The 26,716-nt window shown below is 40.4% G+C and overlaps 1 protein-coding gene across 1 annotated transcript in view; it reads left to right on the forward strand.

The window, feature by feature from the left end:
• The window catches only part of SYNE1 (spectrin repeat containing nuclear envelope protein 1), a 464,259-nt gene that overhangs the window by 54,452 nt on the left and 383,091 nt on the right, over nucleotides 1-26,716 (forward strand). Inside the window, exon 3 of the mRNA XM_049695244.1 lies at nucleotides 24,006-24,067. Within this exon, the coding sequence (XP_049551201.1) occupies nucleotides 24,006-24,067 (62 nt within the window). The remainder of the gene's footprint in view (nucleotides 1-24,005; nucleotides 24,068-26,716) is intronic.

A 26,716-nucleotide genomic window follows, 5' to 3' on the forward strand; every position in this document is an offset into this window, starting at 1 on the left:
TCTGAGAGGTTCTCAAGCAGGGTTGAGCTTGGGGACACCTTTGCCATACAAAGGTGTTGACCCATTTCATAGACACTCTCCAAAGTCATGTGCAAATATATAAATAAATAAATATATATATATATATATATATATATGTGATGTGGATGTATATAGCTATGATATGTGATATATAAAAATACTACATATATATATATATATCTCTCTCTCTCTCTCTCTCTCTCAACACAGTAGATGTTGTCTCTCTTCATTCTTCCCCTGTTCTGCGGCTCAAGTTGTAATTACAAACTGGTGTCAATGTCCACTTTCACAGGTCAGAATCAGGAGATTCTTGCATCTGGGCCTTCTTGTCATTTCTTATTGAGAAGCTGTAATTGGTAAAGAGATGACTTGGAGCTTGGATGAATATCGTTAAAGTTTTACCTTTTTCTTCTCTTTTTTTTGTAAATTTAAAATATATTCTGTGGTTCCAACAGGTGATACAGAGCTTCAGCGAGAGTCGGCTGTGTTTGAAAATGAACCCGTTCTGTTTCTTAGTCATAGAGCTCAGCCTTCTGGGATAAATGTTATTTTAGGATAGGCAGGTGCTATTATCGCAATTAGTTTGTTAATCTAAGTCTGTTTTTTAAAAAAATGATTGACCTGATCTCAAACATAAGTGTTAGCGTACTAGGGTAATGGACTTTTATAGGGAAATCCTCCGCAAATTCATACAGAAAAGTTATTATTTATGAAAATCCCAAGGTTACATGCTTAACATTTTTTGAGGATGAGCTTTCTAAAAGCTTCCTGAACATTTATTTCCATATTCAAAGTTGGAGAATGGTAGTTCGGGGCTATCAGAGGGAAGGAGAATTGTGAGAAATGGAATCCAACCTACTTTTTCATCCTTTCTCTCTAGTATAGTTTCCTAAACCACCTGTAACTCACCCTTAGAAACTATTCCTTTCTTTATTTCTCATTACCAGAGGCAACTGAGCAAGGTGTTGTCTAATTAGAGCAACTGATGATGAGGTGTGAATGACAGAAAGACCTACCCTTTCCGTTAGGTGTTTACATTCCTGAAATGTTTATTAGACCAAAGACTTCTCCCTGCTTCAGAATTTGTGGCTGAGATATGTTTCACTGGTGTACTTTCCCTGCCTACTCTAGGAAGCCAAATGACTAGGAAGACACACCAACACACAAAACCCATTTAACACAAAACAACAAAGAGCAAAATTCATGGAATCCGTTTTATGTTATAGTTTTTGGCATTACATTAATTGATTCTCTTTATCTCTGTTCTCTTCCCCTTTTTTTTTTTTTTTTTGCGGTACGCGGGCCTCTCACTGTTGTGGCCTCTCCCGTTGCGGAGCACAGGCTCCGGACGCGCAGGCTCAGCAGCCATGGCTCACGGGCCCAGCCGCTCCGCGGCATGTGGGATCTTCCCGGACCGGGGCACGAACCCACGTCTCCTATATCGGCAGGCAGACTCTCAACCACTGCGCCACTAGGGAAGCCTTGTTCTCTTCCCTTTTAAGTGAACTCTTCAACCCCTGGCAGTAAGTGAGCTGTCCTTAGGGAAAGACTTTTCCTTCAGCTCATCTCATAAGAAGGGAACGTGCGTTCTTTCTTCTCTTGTTAGGATAAAAATGTATATACATGTAAAAATTAAATATATTTTCCCCTTCATCCTGCAGCTCTTATGAAATGTCTTTGAAGGACTGTAGGTGTGTGGCTCTAACTTCGGGGATGCTGTGGGATTCACGCACACACATATATACACTTCATTTTCTAAGGAATCGCAGAGCTTTCTTGTTTCTGTGCAGTGAGTTTTCCTTTCTTCTTTTGATTTTCTTTTCTGGTGTACCATCTAAACTAGAGTTCATTGACAAGGCCGTTGTTTAAAAAGCAAGACTAGGAATGGGTACTGTATTTCCCATTCTTAAGCAATCTCAGAAGACAAGAAAGCAGCCTTTGCATTAGGTATATTGGGTTAAGAGGAACCTCAGAACTGAACACATTGTAAGATAAAGTTTGCTGGTTAAATTTATTGCAACTAGGTAGCTGAGATAAATTGTCAATTGAAAAAAACCTCTGTATTCTTACATGGGTCCCAAAAGTCCAGATTAAGAGACTGATTAAAGAAGTAATTTGATTTCTGAGCCAGACTCTTCCCTTCTCCTAGTTTTCCAACCACAGGGCTGAAAATCACCTTGTTCATCCCTTCCTGAGACTGGGCAGAGAGGTCTCACACAAATCCCTCCAGGTCGGGGCCTGATCAGGGAGAGGGTCCTGGGTAACCACTTACTTGCTGACAGTCTCCATACCGCTGTGGGGAGGAGTTGGGTTTTTTTCCTTTTCAATGATGCAGGCAACACAGGAAAGATTTCTTTCCTTGATACTGGGGACTGAACCTTCTGAGACAGCTCTTTATGAATTTGTAGGAGGAAATGGATCTCATCTTTTCAGTTGCCTCTGATTGGAGGAACAGTTACTAGAGTCTGTGAGTCTGACTTTCTGGTGGGAGCAGGTGAAACACACCGCCCATCCCAAATTTGCTTGAGGTGAAGGAAGAGAAAGACACAGCACCATTCCTTGCACTGTGAGGAGACACTAAAGTTTCAAGATGGCCTCAGTGAGTCCAGCTCCTAAAGATGCTAAGGCTGGGCCTCCCCAAAAGGTTCAAGTTGACAACTTTGTTCTTCAACAACCTCTTTGTTTTCCATGGGCCTCAGTGACTTCCTCATCTACCTGATCCTAAGTGCACAGGTAACTCCCAGGTTATTCTGTGCTTATGAAAGGAGCTGAAAATTATGCACAGAGATGGAAGAGCACACATTTGGAATGTGAGAGAGTACGTGCTATACAGGTTTTGAACAATCAAATATCTATATAAAACAGGGAAAGTAAGAATACTTTAACTTTTATATTATCATGTTTAGTCTTGAGCAAGAGTTGTTAAAAATAGGGCTTCCCTGGTGGCGCAGTGGTTGAGAGTCCGCCTGCCGATGCAGAGGACACGGGTTCGTGCCCCAGTCCGGGAAGATCCCACATGCCGCGGAGCGGCTGGGCCCATGAGCCATGGACACTGAGCCTGCGTGTCCGGAGCCTGTGCTCCGCAACGGGAGAGGCCACAGCTGTGAGAGGCCCGTGTATAGCAAAAACCAAAAAACAAAACAAAACAAACAAAAAAGTTATTAAAAATAGAGAGAAACTATAAGACTGTATTTTCTGTTTATGTTGCTGTGACTTCATGATAATTCATTTAGTTATTGTTAATGACTAAATAATTGAAGAATTCAGTGGGGTTGTCAGACAGGGTTTAGACAACTGCTGAAATAATTACTAGACTTGCACTTTTTGTTTTAAAATTATTTCAGTAACAAAATTGTGAATCAGAAGAGTGACTATTAATAGACTGAAATCACTAAGAACACATCTTGATGACAGGCTAAGATCCTATTTGTATCACTTATAAATTAATGAAGGGTTGTTTATTTCATCAAAGTAGGGCCTCAAGCCATGTTTCCACAGCTGCTTTATTAGCATAGAAAGCCAAACAAACACATCCTTCCCATCAATGAGATGAGTTTTCCATTCCCAGATTGTTTTAGACTGAGCATAAGAATTTGCACTGGGAGGCTTACCTCCAGGAAGATCTCTGAATTATGTATGGCCCTCGACTGTCAGAGTATTTGACAGTATTTTGGATGCAGCCTCTGTATATTGTTTTCTTCCTCTTTCCTGTTCTTAGCATTCCTAACACCGATTACTAACCTATGTTTCTATTACAGCTATGCAAATTAATGTCATTTTTGATAGTGTAATTATTATTTAAAAATTTTTTTTAACTTGGTCTTTTCCCTTTTAAAATAAAGAGTTACTTATTTTTTAATTTTTATTTAACAATACAGCTAGACTGTATGCTAAGCACTGTTTTGTATGCTTTTTTGGGTATTATGTTATCTTCCTAGCAACCTTATGAGGCAGGTGGTATTATTATCCCCATTTTACAGATGAGGAAACTGACAGGTGGAGAGTCTTAAGTAACCTGCCCAAGAGGTGGAGCTGGAACTTAGACCAGGCATTTTGGATACATGCTGTTAACTACTGTGCCACAGAGTTTCGTATAGTTTATGATCCATGTGGTGATTCCCACACTTGACTTGTGTATAAGAATCACCCGGAAGTCTCGTTAAACCAGGTTCCTGATCAGATTCTGTAGGTCTGGATTAGAGCTGGGGAATGTATATTTCTAACAAGTTCCCAGGTGATTCTGTGAAGGCACTTTGAGAACCACTGATCTATCATCGTACTGAGACCACGGGAAATAAATAAATAAGGAAATTAATGTTGCTTAAGCTTCATAATAATAATTGAAAATAGTAGCTTTTAGAAATAGGAGCTCTTTGCAGCTCAAAATCTTTCTGTTTAAAAATTACCCCTACGCAAAAAAAAGAAAAATTACCCCTGGAATTCATGCTTATCTCACTGTTTTAAACTCCACTTTTTATTTAAGTAATTGCAAGCCTTATTTCACGTTTTAAAAGCCATTTTGTGAATTGCTGGTTTATATCTTTGCTAAACAATGTAGTAGGATTTAAAGGTTTTTTTCATTGATTTCATTTAAAATATTTGGTATTATATTTTGGGCAAATATTTTCCCCATATGCTCTTTGCCTTTAATTATGGTGATGATTTGTTGACTGTGCATTTTTTATTTTTATGCAATGAAATCTCTCCCTCTTCTGTTACTTTTAGGCCTAGAACATCTTTCTTCATTTAGTAAACATAGATATTGATGCATTTTTCTGGTAGTTGTTATAGTTGCTTTATTAATTCCCTAACCCAGTTGTAATTTATTTTGGGGCAAAGTGAGGCTGTAAATGGATTTTTCTGTTTAATTTGCCTTCTGGTTTTCCTTTGTCCATTCACTAAGTAATCTTTCTCATTTTTAAATAGTCTAGAGTCACTTTCAGGACTATGTATTCCATTCCATTCTGTGCTTTGTTCCTTCTCTGTTATCACACTGTTTGAATTAATTGAGCTCTTTATTGTATTTTAATATTTGGTAGGGTGAGACTCTGGCTCTCCTCATCACTATGTTTATATTTTATAACCAAGACTATCTTTGTTAAGGAGTCGGATCTCCCTCCTTTTATTCCAGAAAGCAAGTAGGAAGCTGTTTTTTTTTTTGTTTTTTTGGTTTTTTTTTTTTTTGCGGTGCGTGGGCCTCTCATTGCTGTGGCTTCTCCCATTGCGGAGCACAGGCTCCGGACGCACAGGCTCAGCGGCCATGGCTCATGGGCCCAGCAGCTCCGCGGCATGCGGGATCCTCCCGGACCAGGGCACGAACCTGGTGCCGGGGCACGAACCTGGTGTCCCCTGCATTGGCAGGCGGACTCCCAACCACTGCGCCACCAGGCAAGCCCAGGAAGCTGTTTTTTTTGACAACTCAGTAAACATCACTAACTTCTTGGATTTTGGAGAAATATCTATAGATTCAAGGCAACTGTTATAATAACTACTTGGCATTGGTACAGCAGGAGAGTTTCAGTTAGTAAAACATCATGAAGAAGAAAAAATATTCTTTTATCCTCCCCTGTTGCCTTTGCTTCAAGGAATGGTAAGAAGGGAGGCAAAGAATTCAGTAGAGGCGTTCAAAGTACCTGTTATATATACTTCACCATTGGCTTGTGGAACAATCCACTAATAAAGATCTTTGCCGCTAAAGAAAACTATGAATTATGTAGGTTAGGCAAACAAAAGAATGTACACTTTTATATTATTATGAGAAAGGAAAACCTATTTCATTGACAAAGAGTTAGCATGGTTTGGTTAATATTTAAAATAATGTATAGGAAACCAAATGACACTTTATAGCACCACAAAAAACACCAAGAGATTATTTTTCTACCACTGAGATTATAGCCTTAAATGATGAAGAGTCTCTCATAACCGCATTTGTTTGTGAAATTAATATTTGAGTCAGGCCATGCTCTGTGTGGAGTGATGCTGTAAGGACATCTTGCTGAAAATGAGCCTGTGGTTTCTCTTCCTGCCTGATGTCCATTTGGCATCCACACTCTTCTGATAATTCCACTAAGCCTTATCCTAGAGTGCCATGAATTGGAGGTGTACTGCCAAAAATGCTATTTTAACCGCGCTTTTAATATAATTTGAAAGGTGATGAATTGGACTCAGATTGCCTCCGAATCTGTATTTTCCTGCTCTTGTGTCTTCCTGGGTCCCTTTTTCACTTCCTTCCTATCCCACTTCTTTGTTGTAGCCATTTTTTAACGTGGATTTTGTTTTTTATAAATTTATTTATTTTCTTTACTTTTGGCTGCGTTGGGTCTTCGTTGCTGCATGCGGGCTTTCTCTAGTTGTGGCGAGTGAGGGCTACTTTTGGTTGTGGTGTGCGGCCTTCTCACTGTGGTGCCTTCTCTTGTTGCAGAGCATGGGCTCTAGGCATGCGGCCTTCAGTAGTTGTGGCACGTGGGCTCAGTAGTTGTGGCTCGCGGGCTCTAGAGCGCGGGCTCAGTAGTTGTGGCGCATGGGCTTAGTTGCTCCGCAGCATGTGGGATCTTCCCGGACCAGGGCTCGAACTGGTGTCCCTTGCATTGGCAGGCAGATTCTTAACCACTGAATCACCATGGAAGCCCTAACGTGGATTTTTTTTTTTTTTCTCCATGTTGGTATTGTTTCTTCCTGAAAAGAAACAATATTGCCCTTGACAGTGCAAACTGAAAATAAAAGGAAACGTCATGCTGGTTGCTTGCTCCAGCTAGAGCAGAGAGAACATGTTATTCTCAAACAAACCAGCATCTTTGTCTTGCCTACCTCTTTCCCTATTGCCCTTTCTCTGTTTTTAAAAAAAATTTTAATTGAAGTATAGTTGTTGTACAATATTACATAAGTTACAGGTGTACAATATAGTGATTCACAATTTTTAAAGGTTATACTCCATTTATAGTTATTATACGATATTGACTATATTTTCTGTGTTGTACAATATATCCTTGTAGCTTATTTTATACCTAATAATTTATACCTCTTAATTCCCTACCCCTGTACTGCCCCTCCCCCCTTTCCTCTCCTCCTAGTAATCTCTAGTTTTTCACTATATCTGTGAGTCTACTTCTTTTTTCTTATATTCACTAGTTTGTTGTATTTTTTAGATTCCACATATAAGCAGCATCCTACAGTACTTGTCTTTCTCTGTCTGGCTTATTTCACTAAGCATAATGCCCTCTGAGTCTATCTGTGTTACTGCAAATGGCAAAATTTCATTCTTTTTGATAGTTGAGTAGTATTCCGTTGTATATATATACCACATCTTCTTTATCCATTCATCTGCTGATGGACCCTTGGGTTGCAGCAACTGAAGTGCCCTTTCTCTCTGATCTCAATGGGCTGGGTTGCTTAACTCTGGGTTGCCATGTACACCACAAGTTCAAGCTTTGGGAGCACATGTACTGTTGGAGGGGAAGACACTTTTCTGGGATGTGAAGGGGCTAAGTTTACAAGGTTAGGTTTAAGATCCGTGTCTTCTTCCTCTGTTCTTTTTGCCCTCCTTTGCCCCCCACGACCCCCTACGTCATCAATATACCTAGTCAGCACCTTGCACATAATTTGTGTGCAGTAAATCTTTCTTAAAGTCAATTAAGAAACTCTTTGCTCCTTTAGGACTACAAACTCTGTTTAACCTAACTTTTCATCCCCACAGTTCTTTGCCCTTAGTCAGCACTGAGGCACTGCTTATGGAATGGAAATAAGGTTTAAATGAGAAATTTGAAAGGATAAGACATCCTATTTGTAAATCTATTGTAAATTATTTTCATCTTATTTCTTTTCTACCATTGCTTAGAAATATATCCTTCCTTAGAGTTGTTTTATTTATTTTTTTCTTTCATCAAGGCAAGTGTCTGAATAAGAGGACATTTTGAAGTGATATAAAGTTTAGCCACCTAATTAAATCATTACAGTGCTGCTGTAGGGCTTGTGTTACTATTTTCATCTCTATTTTACATATGAGTCAACTGAGGCATAAAACGGCTGAGTCACCTTTTTAAGGTCTCACAATGAATGTCGATGCTGGGATTCCAAATCAGGTCTTTTTTACTCCCAGAGCCCAAAATTTACTTCTGAGAAAATTGATTATTCCATTTTTGCCTCTACTGAACTGTAGGGATTTTTTTCTAAGTCATGGTAATAGCCAGCATTCTTTATAAAAAACTTTTGGGATTAACAAATTTTATATCACAGTAAACATTCGTTACTCTAAATGGGATAGAAAAATGAAAACAATCCCGTTGCTAATTTTGTTGTGTCGCTTAACAGGCATGAGTATGGCTACAACTGTTTTCTATTTTGCCTAGAAATCCCAGGTCAAGGAATTCTTTTATTCTAGCCTGCAGAGACCCACAAATCTGTAAACATTTCTTCCTTGGGGATCTAGTCTTAAACTGCCTTAGGAAGCATAACATGGAACTTTTGAAATACTCTTTGTGGATTCTTGCATGTGTATTTGTTTATTTTTTGTGTGGCTTTAAAGTAAAGCCACACAAAAAATAATGTATTTAACTAATGTAAAATCTTTCCAATATTGTTTGCATATATATATATATTTAAAAGCAGTGTGACTTCCTTAGCAACTTGTTATAATGTGTATTCCTAATATAGTAATTATAACTTTTAATGTGTGTTCCACAACATTAGACATTTGGAAAAGAATCCAGCAAACTCAAAGAACAAATTAGAAATAAACCAGATTATATCCTATGTAAATATAACTATGAGAAACTAAATGCCAATGTAATATTGTTTACAAAGGATTCATTGAATTTCTTTCTCTCAGATTCTAAGATTAAAAATTTACATATATATCTAAGGTTAAAATTGGGGACTTGGAATAAATTGAATGATTTTTTTCAATTAAAAAAGCCTTTAAAGTTATTAAGATTTTAACATAATAAGAATGCCTGAATTCCTAAAGGCTGACTGAAAAAGGTGTCATTTTTTTTCCCTTGAAAATGCATCTGAAGCACTTTTTATAAATCGATGTGAAAACTGTCTTTGTGGAAACCCTGGCATTAGGGAGCAGTGCATGTGGTCAGTAAGCAGGGGGTAAAGCTAAACACTGAGAGAAGAATATGCTTTTATAGAGGGGTTGCTGTAGGGATACTTTAAGGACAGTGCTGCAAGGAGAGTTGAAATTTCCCTTGGTGAAAGCTGTGTTTGGTTTAGATACTGACTGAATTGGGACAACTCCCAAAAGCCACCATAGAAGGTGGAATATGATAAAAACAACCTTCAAGACTCCTGGTGCGATAAAAGGTATTATTTGTTGTTGGTGCCTGTGTGTGTGTGTGTGTGTGTGTGTGTGTGTGTGTGTGTGTGTGTGTACTCTTTCTTCTGTTATAATTCCAGTCTGGATCCGTGGTACAAAAAACTGATATTATGTAGAGAAGATTTTAAAACAACTCAAGTGAAATATTTTTTCTCTTCCTATTTTATCTGAACCTGAACCTGATAGAAGTGAAATGAATACTGCTGATTTATGCTCATGCTTTTGGGAAACCTAAAACCATTTAGTGAAATGGTTATTCACTAAACCATTTATAGTGAAAGCCTGAATTGTGAAAGTTTGCTAGGAATGCTAAGATAAAAGCCAAATTTTAAAACAGAAATATAGATGATTTACATTTAAGTATTTTTAAGAGATGGTTTCTAAAAGTTAAGATATCAGTGTTATAACATTTATGACAGAGCTAAATATCTTCAAATGAGTGACCAAAATATTCTTGAAGTCTCAATCTCAAGTCAAAAATTTGTCAGTCTCTTATGGCTTATTTTATTTTTTTACTTCCAGTTTTATTATTTTTAAATTCTGATTTTAAAAGTACACTGACATATCTTTATGTGAATGTAATGGAATTCTTTCATCATATTTTTAATTTTGTTTTTAGCCTTCTTATAAAATATGAGGATGACTCAAAATTTCTCCTCCTTACTGTTGTGTGTCGATTCTAGAGGATGGTAACCAGATGCACCCAACTTTGCTTCTGGAATCCTAACAATTTTTCCTCAGTGGTGACGCCCCAAAACATACTTAGGTAGCTGCACCATTTTACTTACCTGATGTAAGTAAAATGTAGACACAGTAGAAAGTCTTATGCTGGTGTTTGGCTACCTGGAATATACTGTTAATAAATTCCTCTTGATATATGTTCTGGTAATTTCCAAAGTTTTATATAAAATGTACCATGCATTTTTATAGCTGATTGAAACTTGGAATCTGGTGTTTGGTTATATATAAAAACACCAAAATCTTACATTTTTATATACATGTACCAAAACATATGTTTCCTTTATCTAACAAATAACTTTTATTTAGTTCTGATTGTTCTGAGTTTCCTTGAAATAATTCAGTTGAAATAGTGCACTTATTTAAATTTATACCAATTTAAAATATTGGGCGGTGGGGTGGAGAAAGTGAACAGAAACCTCTTCGCCTTTTGCCAAGCATGTAATTAAAATAACCATATCAAAAAAGTGCAATAGCTTCTTTTTATATTGGGACAGTCTTTATTCTGCTTATTACCTCTTCCTAAGATTTCTCGTCATATTCCCTCCTTATCTCCCTTCCCATCTGTGCCTATATGGAAGTCAGGTCTTCCTCTTTTCTAGACGTTTTAAACTCATTGACCTTCAGGTGATTTGAGATGTGGCTGGTTTAAGAAGATTGCGAGTAATGCATCTGTGGAAAACTGGGAAATGTTAAGTCACACCTAAAAACACTCAAATTAAAATGTTTTCTTAGAACGTTGCTGGTGAAAGAAAACACATTTTGGGCTCAGGTTCTGCCCACATGCCACTACTTGGCAACTCGTTTTCTTTTTTTTTTAAATTGAAGTATAGTTGATTTACAATGTTCTGTTAGTTTCTGGTATACAGAAAACTGATTTATATATATATATTTATATATATTCTTATATATTATATAGATTATTTTCCCTTATAGCTTATTAGAAAATATTGAGTATAGTTCCCTTCGCGATATAGTAGGGCCTTGTTTGTTATCTATTTTATATATATAGTGTGTAATTTTAATCCCAAACTCCTAATTTCTTCACACCCCCCTTTCCCCTTTGGTAACCATAAGTTTGTTTTCTACATCTGTGGGTCTGTTTCTGTTTTGGATATCAGTTCGTTTGTATCATTTGTTTAGATTCCACATATAAGCGATATCATATGGTATTTGTCTTTGTCTGACTTACTTCACTTAGTATGATAATCACTGGGTCCTTCCATTGTTGCTGCAAATGGCATTATTTCATTCTTTTTATGGCTGAGTAATATTCCATTGTATATATGTACCACATCTTCTTTATCCATTCATCTGGCTCCTGACCAATGGTGTTTAAGAGCTGGGAGAGAGGCATCATCTGTGGGAGAAGGACTCAGACAGGATAGATGGTAACGTGAAGCCAGACAGAGGGCAGGAATGGATAGTGGTTGCCAGAGTTGTCTGGTTGGGGAAGTAGAAAAGGTACCTAGGCAGGCAGGCCTAGAAGGGAGAAAGGCAGAACCAAGCTTGGTTGGTTGGCTAGAGAAAGCATGTGAATCAGTGAGCAACCATTCAATCTGGTAGAAAAATAGACGTCTGACACATTTTGGAGAACTCCACACTCTCATGAGAGGTGTGGCCCTTTCCCTTTCTTTGCACTGTCCTCTTTGTTGCCACACTTCTAATTCAGTCCTCAGAAAAGTGAAACAGTGGACCTTGGAAACAGTGTTCGTTTAGAAATAAATGGAGAAAGCAACATCTCATGGTGATAAAGGGTTTGACTCTGGTGTTGAACAGATATGAAAGCAAATGTTGCCTCCCTCTGTATTCAGTATGCCATACGTGTACGTCTCACAGCTGAGCCCCTCCCCAGGATGTGTCCTCAGCCCAGGGGATTTGCCTCATCTGAGGTATGCCTCTCGATAGGGCAGCCCATATCCTGCCAGTGGGTACAAGGTCCCTGCCCCTTATTTCCATTTAGGACCTCTCTGAAGGACCACCCCAGCTAATTGCATCTCAGGTCAGCATCTCTCTCTCTAAAATCCTGCTTCCCTCATGCCCTTAAAAGTGTTGGTTTTGAGAGCATATCCCCCCAAACACTTCCTACTGACAAAATTCCTTCTAGAGTCGTCTTCTCTGTTAGCTTGACCTTGACAAATGATCATACCAAGGCAGATACAAATATAGAGATGGGGAAGGGGAATCATTTGTATGTGAGCCAGCTTCCACGAACTTCTGGTTGAATTCTGTTTCTGTGGAGGGTGCCACAACAGGGGCGAGGTGGGCCCAGAAGGATGGAGGAAAAAAGTTGGAGAATTGAAGACAGGAGGTCAAGGTGTCCCTGGGGAGGAGAGGTCCTCATAGCTTGTAGCTCAGGAAGCTGGTGGAATATACACGACCTAGCTCAATTGTCCTCACCTTTTCTTTATCATTTGCCTTTTTTTTTTTTTGCGGTACGCGGGCCTCTCACTGTTGTGGCCTCTCCCACTGCGGAGCACAGGCTCCGGACGCGCAGGCTCAGCGGCCACGGCTCACGGGCCCAGCCGCTCCGCGGCATGTGGGATCCTCCCGGACCGGGGCACGAACCCGTGTCCCCTGCATCGGCAGGCGGACTCTCAACCACTGCGTCACCAGGGAAGCCCTATCATTTGCCTTTTTATGTAACTTATTAGGAAAAATTTTAGATATAGAAGCAGAATTTTCCCATTAGTTCCCATCCTTGCAAACTGTAGGGACTGGCTTTTTTTTTTTCCCACATTCATGTTGCCTTTAATTTCCTCCACTGTGGTCTTTTTCTTTTTAATCCTCTCACATATGCCACGCCACTGTTTTTACTTTGTGCTGCATACATAGAACTTGGGCTGTGATGTGCTTCTTTTTGATTCCTGTCCTCCCTATTGGACTGTAAGGAACCACACCCATCCTCTCCAGTTGCATCCCTAGCTGGTCAGAAGTGGATGCTGGCATACAGGAGGGGCATAATGACATTTGTTAAATACATGAATCAAACAATCAGAGAATGGATCAAAATTAGAATAGGAGTAAGACTTCCTAAATTCTGGCCATGGTTCTGTAACTTCCTAGACTTCATTTCAGTTTCTAGATTTCTGGCATATTTCTTAACCCCACCATGCTTCATTTCCTTATTTCCATCTGGGCTAATGATACCTCCTCTGTCTGCTCAGCCAGGCTACTTGTGTGAATCAAATGAGAAGTATACACGGAAACGAGAGTAAATTCAAGTGTTGTAAAAATATAAGGTGTTTTTATGAACTCACCATGTGATTATTTTCTTTTGCGATGTTTATACCAACAAATAGAGAAAGAAAAAAGTGACAGAAAAAAAACTACCGAAGTTCTGGAGAAACTATTCAAATTTATTGTCTTTATTTAGAGCTAGAAGATATTGCAGGAAGCCACCGTATGAATGGCCATAATGAACTCTGCTGCTTTCACTCTCATTATATTTATGCTTATCTTCTCTTTATTATGATTATTACTCCTCTGTAGGGCACATGTCTATCATTGTTTTTCTATATTGTACACACAATCCTTTATGCAGAAGTCTAAGCTTTGTTTTCAAATTCAGGACCGTTTGGACTTTAGAAATATAACATGGTGGGCCGGCCACATGGTATGTATCACCCCCAATCAGAGACTGTGTCTTTGTAATCAGAGACATTACTATTTCTGCAAAGCAAAGTACGAATTTTAACATTAAGTGGGGTAAAGAAAGATTATAAACAGGCTCTTCTCAATTTAGGTGAGTTTTTTTTTTCACCAAATGATTTTTACTAAAAATGTATGAAATTGAGGCCTATTTAAAGGTTCAAGGCTGATGTATGTATTACCTTCTCTCTCCCACACCCCCATACATACCTAATTAAAATTCCTCATGGTAAGAAAGCATTTCCTCCATCATTGTTTCCCTAGAGACTAACCCACTGCCTGGAACGTTGTCTGATCTGTGTGTCCTTAGAAAACCACCCATATTTAACTGCCTCCCAAACAAATATATGGAAATTCTCTAAATATTTAAATTTTCTTGTAATTTGCTGACTGATATGCTATTTGCTTTTCCTTGCCTGACAGTGATAAAATTAAAATGTTACAATGAATGGTTCAGACTATATTTTTAACTAACGATAGCCAACTGGAGCTGAAAGACTATCTTTTGTTTTGTTTTGTTTTATACATTTCCGAAAAAAAAAATTTAGAAGGTTTAGAATAGTTAAATAAACCAAACACGTTAACAGGATTTACACACCCTCTCCTCTCCCACCCACTCCCTATCACATAAGACCAAATTTTCCAGATTTAAATGACAGTATCTCAGACATCGTAGGATATTTTATTCATATTGGAAAAATCATGCCATCTTTCAGCAAATGTCCTTGACTTACTGCATTTTGACACTTCTTAAATTAATATATCTCGGGTAAATTTTTGTCTAAATAAATATACAAACAGTGGGAATAACCCAATATGATAGTGATGTTTTGGAGTAGTTAATTGGGCAATAATAATTCAATTGAAACAGATACAAATTTTTAAGATGTTCATACCACTTCATTCCCATTGTTACACATAGATACAAAGGACATAGTTTATTCTCAACTGGGATGATTCTTCACCAGCAGAGTTTTGACAATGTCTAGAGACATTTTTGATAGTCATAATGACACATCTTAAAGAGCCACAGAAAGAGGAAAACATCCAAGGTGCTCCAAGCCTGTGATCCAAGTTCATTGCCAAGTACCCAGGTCAAGTCTAAGAGAGACTCTGAAGCCAGACAGACTTTGACTTTAACGTCAAAGCTGCCACTTTCGAACTGGCAACTCATGAGTAAAGGCAAGGGATGCCGCCAAATGTCCTATAATGCATGGGACAGCCGCTCATAATATGACCAATAATTATCCTGCCCAAACTGTCAGTGGGGTTGAGGTTGAGAAATTTCTAATTTAGGAACTGAGATAATTATATTCTTCTCATCCCTTGTGCCTTAGATTTAAAGTGAGATGGTACTAAATTTTACAAATGTGACTTTAATGAAAGTGGGCTCTTTTTATCTAGTCACTGGTTTTACATACAAAAGAAATACAACTCCACTTCCAAAGATCTTAGGAGCACTGTCTTTACTGACGTGTGCTTGAAAAAAGTTGAAGCAGTGATTAGAGCACTCAATACAGGCAAAAATCCTTAAAAATTCCCTTTTCTCATCTTTTTCCTCAATCTCACTCTTCCACTGGCTCTTGATCTTCTCCCCTCCTCTCCTTCTCTGTCCTCTCCCATTAGTCTGTGCTGAACTTGTGCAGAGTAACTTCGGATTCCCTTGTTCCTTGCCACTTTTCTCTCCATTGCTCATCTGATCACCAAAGACCCAGAAGGTAGACCCAATCAAGCAAGCCTAGAATCTTTCTTTTACAGAAGACAGAGTGAAGGAGGTGTGTGTGTGTGTGTGTGTGTGTGTGTTTGTGCACGCGCACACACGCACGTGTGTATCTGTCACACAAGTAAATGCCTTTGTTTAGTTAGCCTTTTCTGTGTAACAAACCACTTCAAAACTTTGTAGCTAAAACAGTCATAATTCATCATTTCTCATAACCTGTGGGTTGGCTGGTTAGTTCATAGTTAAACATGGATGGTTTTCTGAGGAACACATATAGAAGGCAATGTTCCAGGCAGTGGGTTCATTTCTAGGGATACAATGATGGGGAAAATGCTCTTTTCCTGGAGGAATTTGTAATCAGGTATGTATGGGGATGTGGGAGGGAGGAGTAACAGATGCATCAACTCTGAAGCCTTAGATGAGTCTCGGTTTGCTGGCTTCACCTGGTTTGTGTTCATCTGCAGCGTTGGCCAGACTAGAAGGTTCAGGATGACCTCACCCACGTGTTTGGCCGTTGGTTCTGCCTATTGGATAGGGCATCTCAGTTCTTCTCCACATGGACCCTCCTCCAATAGAGACTGCTTTCCTTGCTTGGTGAATTTAGGACAGGGATCCAAGACAGCTAAAATAGAAACTGTAAGAGTTCTTAAGGCCTAGAAGCAGATGATACAAAGTCATTTCTGCTGCATTATTGATCAGAGCAAATACAATGCAAGATCAAACTCAAGGAGAGGGGAAATCAGTTCTGCCCTTGAGGCGAGGAAGGGCAGAGTCACGTTGCAAAGGAGGATGCCTGCTGGGACTGGGAGATTTTTTGTCCATAATTTAATATCTGTCCTCTGATCACTGTGCTTTATATTCTTTCTACATCAAAATACACTCATTCCCTCTCAAGACATCAGAAGTCTCATCCAATTATGTGATCAAGCTCCACCTCCAGTCTCGTGTGATCTGCATCTGGTCCAGATACAGAGGAGGGCCCTCGGGTGTAATTTCTGTCAGTCCCCAGACCTGGAAACTAAAAAGAGAAGTTACTCTCCCCATTCATCCAACATGCAGTGATGAGACGGGGAAGGACCATTGCAATGGATGCTTCTGTCCGAAGAAGGGAGGAATGGAAAGGATATGGCAGTCGTGTTCTGAAGTCCAGCCAGGCACCCGTGGCCCCCTCCTTTAATTCAAGCGCAAGGGTCATTCCCTGTCTTTTTTTTGTCATACGCGGGCCTCTCACTGTTGTGGCCTCTCCCGTTACGGAGCACAGGCTCCAGACGCGCAGGCTTAGCGGCCATGGCTCACGGGCTTAGTTGCTCCGCGGCATGTGGGATCTTCCCGGACCGGGGCACGAACCCGTGTCCCCTGCATCGGCAGGCAGACTCTCAACCGCTGCGCCACCAGGGAAGCCCCCTGTCTTCTTGATAAGAAGTGGCTCGTGTTTGTGGCTGATAGTCTGAGCCATGTAAAGCTGCGGTTCCAGTCTTCTCTTCGTTTTGAGCTGTCCTGTCCCTGTAGTGCAGACCGGTGGCATTTTGGCTTAACAGGTTTGGGGGCTTCCTGAAAATCTGCTTGGAGTTCATTCTGTGGCCCCCCAAACCCAAAGTCTGAAATCAGCTTTGGAGCACATGTGAGGCTGCAGTGGGCAGTGCCCTTAAGATTCTTAGAGGGCTTCCCTGGTGGCACAGTGATTGAGAGTCTGCCTGCTAATGCAGGGGACACAGGTTCGAGCCCTGGCCTGGGAAGATCCCACATGCCGCGGAGCAACTAAGCCCGTGAGCCACAACTACTGAGCCTGCGCGTCTGGAGCCTGTGCTCCGCAACAAGAGAGGCCGCGACAATGAGAGGCCCACGCACTGCGATGAAGAGTGGCCCCTGCTCGCCGCAACTGGAGAAAGCCCTCGCTCAGAAAAGAAGACCCAACACAGCCAAAAATAAATAAATTAATTAAAATTAAAAAAAAAAAGATTCTTAGAAGATGGTTTGGCTGAGAACATCAATCAAACACTGAAAAAATAAATAACTTAATAAATAAATTAATTAAAAAACAAACAGACACTGCCTTAAATCTTTCTGAGTTCTTAACAATGGTTCTTACAGTCACAGTCTAGATTGATTGTTGTCCTGAAGCTATGTTTTACTTTGCAAATCTTCTTCCAGGGCAGACTGACAATGACTAACCATTATATTTTCTGATGCGCCATATCACAAAGGTCTCCTATGTTTCCTCTAAATTCTGTTCGCAAACTAAATAGTTCCTTCTTTGGTTCATCTCCCTTTCTTCCAGTACCATAAAACGTGCAGCTGAAAGAAGCCGGTTGACAGCTTTCTGCAGGGAAATCTCCCTAGCCAGTTGCAAAAGTTCAAGTTACTACCAATGACAGAATATATAACGCATAAAATATGTGTCGCTCTCCTTCCAGCCCCAGCTAGCGGTTTCCTCGCTGTTCTTTCAGCCTCTGCTAACAGTCTTTCTGTGTCCTTCAGCCTCCCTCCCCATCTGATCCCAAGACCACCTGGGTTTGTTTCTGGTCGTTACTTGAAAGTTAAAAGTGCATGTTTAGGGGCTTCCCTGGTGGCACAGTGGTTGGGAGTCCGCCTGCCTATGCAGGGGACACGGGTTCGTGCCCCTGTCTGGGAAGATCCCACGTGCTGCGGAGCGGCTGGGCCCGTGAGCCATGGCCGCTGAGCCTGTGCGTCCAGAGCCTGTGCTCCGCAACGGGAGAGGCCACAACAGTGAGAGGCCTGCGTACCACAAAAAAAATAATAATAAAAAAAATAAAGTGCATGTTTAATGTGCATTAGAAATAATGGCGTTCTTTAAATTTTATGGATATATCCAAATTTTCTCTAAATTTAAAGGCTTTGTTGTTTATTTTATTCGTTTATTCATTCAACAGGATTTATTTGTAACATTTGTAGGCATTGGGAACCAAGTTATTGTCCTCATGGGGCTTATATTCTAGTAGGCAGTCCAGGATTCTGAACCAAAGCTCAGAGGAGCTCAGCTCCAGCTCTCCCTCTCTAGAACTTAATGTTTAGACTTTAGCCAAAAGGTCCTTTTTTAGAAAGCTGAAGTTATGTTTCCTTGAGCATTACCTTTCAGAGGGTGAGGAATTGAAATGATATCTAGTTCATCTTTCATCCTCATAACATCTAGTTTACAGCCAACAGTTGGCACACAGTAGATGTTGATGGAAAGAGCAGAATTCACCCTTTCCTTGAAAGGTGTTACATTGGCCCCTCTCTCTGGCCTTCATCTCTTTATATCTCTAATTAAGTCCTTCATTCCTGGGATAAACCCCACTTGATCGTGGTGTGTGATCCTCTTAATGTGCTGTTGGATTCTGTTTGCCAGTATTTTGTTGAGGATTTTTGCATCTATGTTCGTCAGTGATACTGGCCTGTACTTTTCTTTCTTTGTGACATCTTTGTCTGGTTTTGGTATCAGGGTGATGGTGGCCTCGTAGAATGAGTTTGGGAGTGTTCCTCCCTCTGCTATACTTTGGAAGAGTATGAGAAGGATAGGTGTTAGCTCTTCTCTAAATGTTTGATAGAATTCGCCTGTGAAGACATCTGGTCCTGGGCTTTTGTTTGTTGGAAGATTTTTTAGCACAGTCTCAATTTCAGGGCTTGTGATTGGTCTGTTCATATTTTCTATTTCTTCCTGGTTCAGTCTCGGAAGGTTATACTTTTCTAAGAATGTGTCCATTTCTTCCAGGTTGTCCATTTTATTGGCATAGAGTTGCTTGTAGTAGTGTCTCATGATCCTTTGTGTTTCTACAGTGTCAGTTGTTACTTCTTTTTCATTTCTAATTCTGTTGAGTCTACTCCCTTTTTTTTCTTGATGAGTCTGGCTAATTGTTTATCAATTTTGTTTGTCTTCTCAGAGAACCAGCTTTTGCTTTTATTGATCTTTGCTGTTGTTGCCTTCCTTCTTTTTCATTTATTTCTGCTCTGATCTTTACGATTTCTTTCCTTCTGCTCACTTTGTTGCAAAACGGTGTGTGGCAGGCCGGAGGAGGCCCTTTTCAAATGCCAGTGGTCTGCAGGACCCGCCTGTCATGATGGTTGAGGTGGCCTGAGAACACCACGTAGCAGGGCTGTGAGCGAACTGGCAGAGGAAGTGTGTGAGGTGCGCCTGCAGATCCGTCTGTTAGAGAGGGTCCTTCAGGGAGTCAGGGTCGTGTTCCGCATCGTCCCTGTAGTAACGCTCTTCGTATTTACGTGTGGCGAGAATATCAGGCAAGGGTTAAGCCGTCCTCCTCGTCGTCGTCGTCCTCCCGTTCCTCCCACGTGTCACTGGAGCCATCTTGGCTTCACTCTGCAGGGCGGCCTGGTGGGTGGCCTTGGCCTCCATGACGTTGGACAGCTCGTTGATGAGCAGCTTCAGGGTCTTGACCAGCAGAGGGAAGTTGGTCCAGCACTCAGGGTTCTGGGCCGACTTGGAGCGGGTGCGGGTGCCCTCGTCCAGGCCGTAGATATCCTCCCCCTCCACACGGATGTCCTGTAGCCGCTTGTCATCCGCGTGGATGCCGTGTGGAGCAGCTTACGCAGCGCCACAGAGCTGGCTTTGCGCTCGTACTGCCCATAGAACAGGTGCTGCCGGCTGGTCTACTCGGCCATCGCGAACTCCAGGGCGGGCTTGCCTCTGGGCCCCAGGAGGCTGCACAGGAGCTCTAGGAGTGTGCACAGAGCTCTAGGAGCTCTAGCTGAGTGTGCACCGTGTGGGCGAACACCGTGATCAGGGACCGCATGCCGCTGAGCGTCTCTGCCTGCTGCGTCTAGCTGAGGATGGCATGGAAAATCTGGTCCAGGCTCTCCCCCAGCTCCCACCCCACCTTGGAGATGAGGGTGGACGCGAGGCGGCCCGCGAAGGCGGTGGTAAACTCGGAGGTGCGGGGGCCCAGCACCTGCATCACACACCACAGCCCATTGTAGTCATGCAAATCAAACCACAGTGAGCTGGCATCTCACACCGGTCAGCATGGCCGTCATCACAAAATCTACAAACAATACATGCTGGAGAAGGTGTGGAGAAAAGGGAACCCTTCTGCACTGTTGGTGGGAATGTAAATTGATACAGCCACTATGGAGAACAGTATGGAGGTTCCTTAAAAAACTAAAAATAGAACTACCATACGACCCAGCAATCCCACTCCTGGGCATATACCCTGAGAAAACCATAATTCAAGAACATACATATACCACAATGTTCATTGCAGCACTATTTACAATAGCCAGGTCATGGAAACATCCTAAATGTCCAACAACAGATGAATGGATAAAGAAGATGTGGCACATATATACAATGGAATATTACTCAGCCATAAAAAGGAACGAAATTGAGTTATTTATAGTGAGGTGGATGGACCTAGAGTCTGTCATACAGAGTGAAGTAAGTCAGAAAGAGAAAAATACCATATGCTAACGCACATATACGGAATGTAAAACAACCGTACTGATGAACCTAGTGGCAGGGCAGGAATAAAGATGCAGATGTAGAGAACGGACTTGAGGACACAGCGGGGGACGGGGAAGCTGGGACGAAGTGGGAGAGTAACACTGACATATATACACTACCAAATGTAAAATAGATAGCTAGTGGGAAGCTGCTGTATAGCACAGGGAGATCAGCTCGGTGCTTTGTGACCACCTAGAGGGGTGGGATAGGGAGGGTGGGAGGAGACACAAGAGGGAGGGGATATGGGGATATATGTATACATAGAGCTGATTCACTTTGTCGTACAGCAGAAACTAACACAATAAGGTAAAGCAATTATACTCCAATAAAGATACATATTAAAAAATAAAGCCTTCCAGACGCCAACATTTTTTTCTTTGTATATTAGTTTTACCTTATTGCATAACAAATTACCAAACTTAGCAGTTTAAAACAGCGTTCGTTTATTATCTCCAAACATTTGTGGGTAGTCCACAATTTGTGTGGTAGTCCATGCAGCTACCTGTGCCCTCTGCTCAGGGTCTCACAAGTCCACAATCAGGGTGTCAGCTGGGCGGCATTCTCATCCGGAGGCTGAATGAGGGAAGAATCCACTTTTGAACTCATTCAGGTTGTTAGCAGAATTCATTTCCTTGTGTATGACAGAGCTTCTTCCTGCCTCTTGGCTGGAGGCTGCCCCCCAACTTCCAGAGGCAGCCTGCAGTTCTCTGCTCCGGGGCCCTCTCCATGGACTGTTCACAGTGTGGCTGTTTGCTTCTTTAAGCCAGCAGGAGAACCTGTCACTCCAGTCAGCTCAGAAGGAATCTTACATAAAGTAACATGTTCATGGGTGTGGCATCACATCACCCGTTGCTGTGTTCTGTTGATTAGAAGCAATTCACAAGTTCTGGTTGCAGTTGCCCACACAAAGGTGTTTACTCCAGGAGGTGGGAATTTGGGGAGGTTACCCTATTATAGTGTGTTCACTGCACTACTCATCTGGTGAAATTCCTGTAATGCCTCTATCTTGTTGCATTACTCCATAACCCTCCACTACACATGTGCCCTTTCTTGTCTCTCTCCACCTCTAAATATTTACCTTTATTATAATTTTTTGACTTCGCTACTTTTTTTCTTACAGTTTTATTGAGGCATAATTGACATACAGCACTGTATAAGTTTAAGGTGTACAGCATAATGATTTGACTTACATAATCATGAAATGACTATCACAAACAGTTTAGTGAACATCCCTCATCTCTGTAGACACAAAATTAAAGAAGTAGAGAAAAATTGTTTTCCTTGTGATGAGAACTCTTAGGATTTACCATTTTCATATATAACACACAGCAGCGTTGATTGTATTTATCATGTATATTAAATCCCTAATACTTATTTCTCTTGTAACTGGAAGTTCTCACCTTTCGACCAGCTTCATCCAGTTCCCCCTCCCCACATCCCACCTCTGCTAACCATAAGTCTGATCTCTTTTTCTGTGACTTTGTCTGTTTTTGAAGTGTAATTGACCTAAACACTGTGTTAGTTCCTGTTACACAACACAGTGATCCACTGTTTCTATGCATTTCGGAATGATCACCATAAGACTAGTTGCCATCTGTCACCCTACAAAGGTATTACATAGTTATTAACTATAGTCCCCGAACTGTACATTTAATACCTGTGACTCATTTTGTAACTGGAAGTTTGTACCTCTTAATCTCCCTCACCTACTTCTCTCCTCCCCTCAAACCCTCCCAGCAACTGCCTGCTTGTTCTCTGTATCTATGACTCTGTTTCTCTTTTTTATATTTGTTCATTTTTTTTTATTTTTTTGGATTTCACATATAAGTGAAATTGTACAGTATTTGTCTTTTTCTTTCTGACTGATTTCACCTAGCATAATACCCTCTAGGTCCATCCATGTTGTTGCAAATGGCAAGCTTTCACTTGTTTTTTTAATGGCTGAGTAATATTCCATTTCATATATGTGTATATATATATATATATACACACACACACCACATCATGTTCTTTGTTCTTTATCCATTGATCTGTTGATGGGCACTTAGATTGCTTCCATATCTTCTTGGCTATTGTGAATAACGCTGCAGTGAACATAGGGATGCATATATCTTTTCTAATTAGTGTTTTTGTTTTCTAAATACCCCGGAGTGGAGTTGCTGGATCATATGGTAGTTCCATTTTTAAATTTTTTGAGGAATCTCTATACTGTTTTCCACAGTTGGTGCACCAGTTTACATTCCCTCCAATAGTGCATAAGGGTTTCCTTTTCTCTACATCCTTGTTATTTTCTCTAGCGCTTGTTACTTGTTGTCTTTTTGGTAATAGCCATCTAATAAGTGTGAGACGATATCTCATTGTGGTTTGATTTGCATTTCCCTGATGATTAGTGATGCTGAGCATCTTTTCATGTACCTATTGGCCATGTGCGTGTCTTCTTTGGGAAAATGTCTATTCAGATCCTCTGCCCATTTTTCAATTGGGTTGTTATTTTTTTTGATGTTGAGTTACGTGAGTTCTTTGTATATTTTGGATATTAACCTCTTATCAGGTACATCTTTTGCAAATATCTACTCCCATTCAGTAGGCAGCCTTTTCATTTTGCTGATAGTTTCCTTTACTGTGCAAAAGCTTTTTAGTTTGATAGGTATTACTAAGACCGATGTCAAAGAGCGTACTGCCTATGTTGTCTTCTAGATATTTACCTTTAGATATATCATGGTAGAGACTGTGTCCTCTTCATCTCTCTGCATCCCTTTGCACCACACGTAAAACTTGGCACTTAGTTGGTCTCAAGTGAACTTTTTAAAAAACAGATTTATTGAGGTTTAATTATTCAGTGAACTTTCAATAAATGAATGAAGATAAACATAGGGCTAACATATTGCAAATTTTAAAGCATTTGCTGATAACTTTTAAATAAATAATTGACTTGCCTAATATATTTGAAGTTTTACTGGCTCTTCCTTCAAGACAATAATTGGTTAAATGAATTATAAGATAAAATAATATAATAATCATTTCTAGAGTTGTGTAACTATGAATTTTTTTCATGATACAACTTCATGACATGTTATCTAACCAGATAATTTTTTTTCTTCTAGATGAGCAAGAGATAGTACAAAAACGTACTTTTACAAAATGGATCAACTCTCATCTGGCCAAGGTAAAGGAAACTACCCAGAGTTCTATGTTAACTTAGTTTGAGCCAATACATCATTAAACACACAGTTTAAAGTAATGCTGCTGTGGCTATTGTCACTATAACTAGTCAGTAATGGTGGCACCTATCAGTTTAATTGTGGCATCTGCTAACATTTTTTCAAAGAAAATTAATAGATAACCAGAGTCGAAAGCAGTTACTTCATGTCGATTCCATGAATCTTGATGAAATATTTCATTCAGTTGTTTCTTCTGTACTGATGTGTGTCATATCAGAAGGAGAATTCATGGTGGAGTTTTGTTTGTGTTTGTTTCTATTTGGAGCAGAAAAAACAATGAGTAGTCTGCCCTGAGCAAAGAATTTTATCTAAGGAGATCGTGTCTGGGCTCCCCTCTCAGGTGCTCTTATAGAAGAGTAACCTTCGTGGCAGGACACTGCAAAGGCTAATCAGTCTGAGATTATCCATACTGACCTTAGATTGTATCAGGTGACTGGGTATCCGTACATTGTAATGACTTGGAACATAAATACTAACATAAAACAAATTTCCGTGTAGCTACATTACAAAAAAATTAATCTCTTATAATGCTGATGAAAAAATATGTGAACCAAAAAACATTACGTTTGTAAAAATAAACGCAGATGACAGGACAATTGTCTGCATTCAGTTAGAGGATCTTTGCCGAGAGCAGTGCCTAACGTGTGCAGGGCATAATCCTACGAGCAGTTTTTGATTGCGGACTCCTCCAAAGCCTCTTTTCATAGTTCAGAAGCAAACAAAGCATGGCAGCTTATCTCAGTCCCATTGTACAAACGGACTGCTTACTGTGTGTCTATGATAGGCTTTGGAGACAGGAAAAAAGCTAGTAAAACACTTTCCCAGGCCTTGGGAAGCTCAAAATCCAGCAAAAAGAGAAGACTAGATTAATGTCTAGGACTTCCCTTGTGGCGCAGTGGTTGAGAATTCGCCTGCCAATGCAGGGGACACGGGTTCGATCCCTGGTCCGGGAAAATCCCACATGCCGTGGAGCAACTAAGCCCGTGCACCACAACTACTGAGCCTGCGCTCTAGAGCCCGTGTACCACAACTACCGAGCCTGCGTGCTGCCACTACTGAAGCCCGCGCTCCTAGAGCCCGTGCTCCACAACAAGAGAAGCCACCCCAGTGAGAAGCCTGCGCACCGTAACGAAGAGTAGCCCGTGCTTGCTGCAACTAGAGAAAGCCCACGCGCAGCAACGAAGACCCAACGCAGCCTGAAAAAAAAAAAAAAAAAGAATAATGTGTCTAGATACAGGATAAAATGGGATTATCTTTCCTATAATCTCTCCAAAAGCCACTCTGTAAAATGGGAGTTTTCTGGCCCAGTGGCTGCACCCAGAATCTGCCCTGTGACAAGGCACTGAATGCCCTTGGGGCTCATTTTCTCAAGCTTTGGCTGGTGTCATCTGGCCACAGCCACTACTTATACTCCAGAATCGTCATCGTTTGAGGACAGTTCTTTTTTTTCCAAAATGAAAATAGAGTTATTGTTTTTTCATATCATAAAAAGGTTACGTGCTAATTGTAAATCGTTTTGATAATAAACTTCTTAGAAAGTTTAATGAAAGTAAAAATCACCTTAAATTCCACAGTCCTGATATAACCATCACTGACATATTGATCACCATTTTTCTACACGCTGGCTTACACAGTCTCACGTAAGTGGCTATAGGCCACTTAGTCTGTATTCACTTGTATTCTGTGTGCCTCTGTTCACCCAGCACATCTGCACATCTTCCCATGTGATTAGATACAGAGCCACATAATCATTTTAATGGCTGACTAATACTTTGTCATTATAAATATAATAAAATTCTTTATAAATCATAATTAGCCAGTCGTCTATCAGTGGTTATATAATTAGTTTCCAGTTGGTTAATATTATATAAAATGTCACAGTGAAAGTCCTTGGGCATATATATCTGTACATTTGTCTGATTATTTTTCTTAGGATAAATTTCTAGAAGGGGGTAGGTAGTCCACAAGCATACATGTTTATAACTTTAATATATACCAAGAGCTTCTGAGAATGCCCATTTCCTTATACTATTAATCCTCTTCAACAGTATTTTCCAATCTGGTGAAAATAGTTTATAGTTATTTTTATATTTTTTAATAGGGTTGAGTATCTTTGCAGAAGATTTTAAAGCAGAGTTCCTGGGACACACTTATCTGTGTTCTGAATTCTTAAAAAGAAGCTAAAATTGGAATGCATGCCACGGCACACAGTATACAAAGGGCCTTTGTCGAAGGATTATATGCCAAGAATTTGTTTTCTAATCTGTTTTTATCACCATTTTATCATTGTTTCAAGTTACTTTACATATTTATGTGATAACTGGGTATTGGAAGGGGCTGTACCAGTGTGTACCCTTTTATGTTCTTTTTTTTTTTGAGTCCTGCTTTGTGACCTCACTCCTGCTATTTCCCATCTAAATATACAAGTCCTGCCCTTAATGTGTAGCACATACGTCTCTCATTCATGAAGTCATTTCTGACCACATGTGGAACCCTGAGCAAAGGCTCCAGAATGTTAGCGGTTTCCCCTGCACTCCTTCCCCAGCGCCATCCCCCTGCCTTCTCTGCTGTTCCTGCCTCAGCTTTGGTAGAAT

Source organism: Orcinus orca, chromosome 12, assembly GCF_937001465.1.
Source record: "Orcinus orca chromosome 12, mOrcOrc1.1, whole genome shotgun sequence".
NCBI classification, from domain to species: domain Eukaryota; kingdom Metazoa; phylum Chordata; class Mammalia; order Artiodactyla; family Delphinidae; genus Orcinus; species Orcinus orca.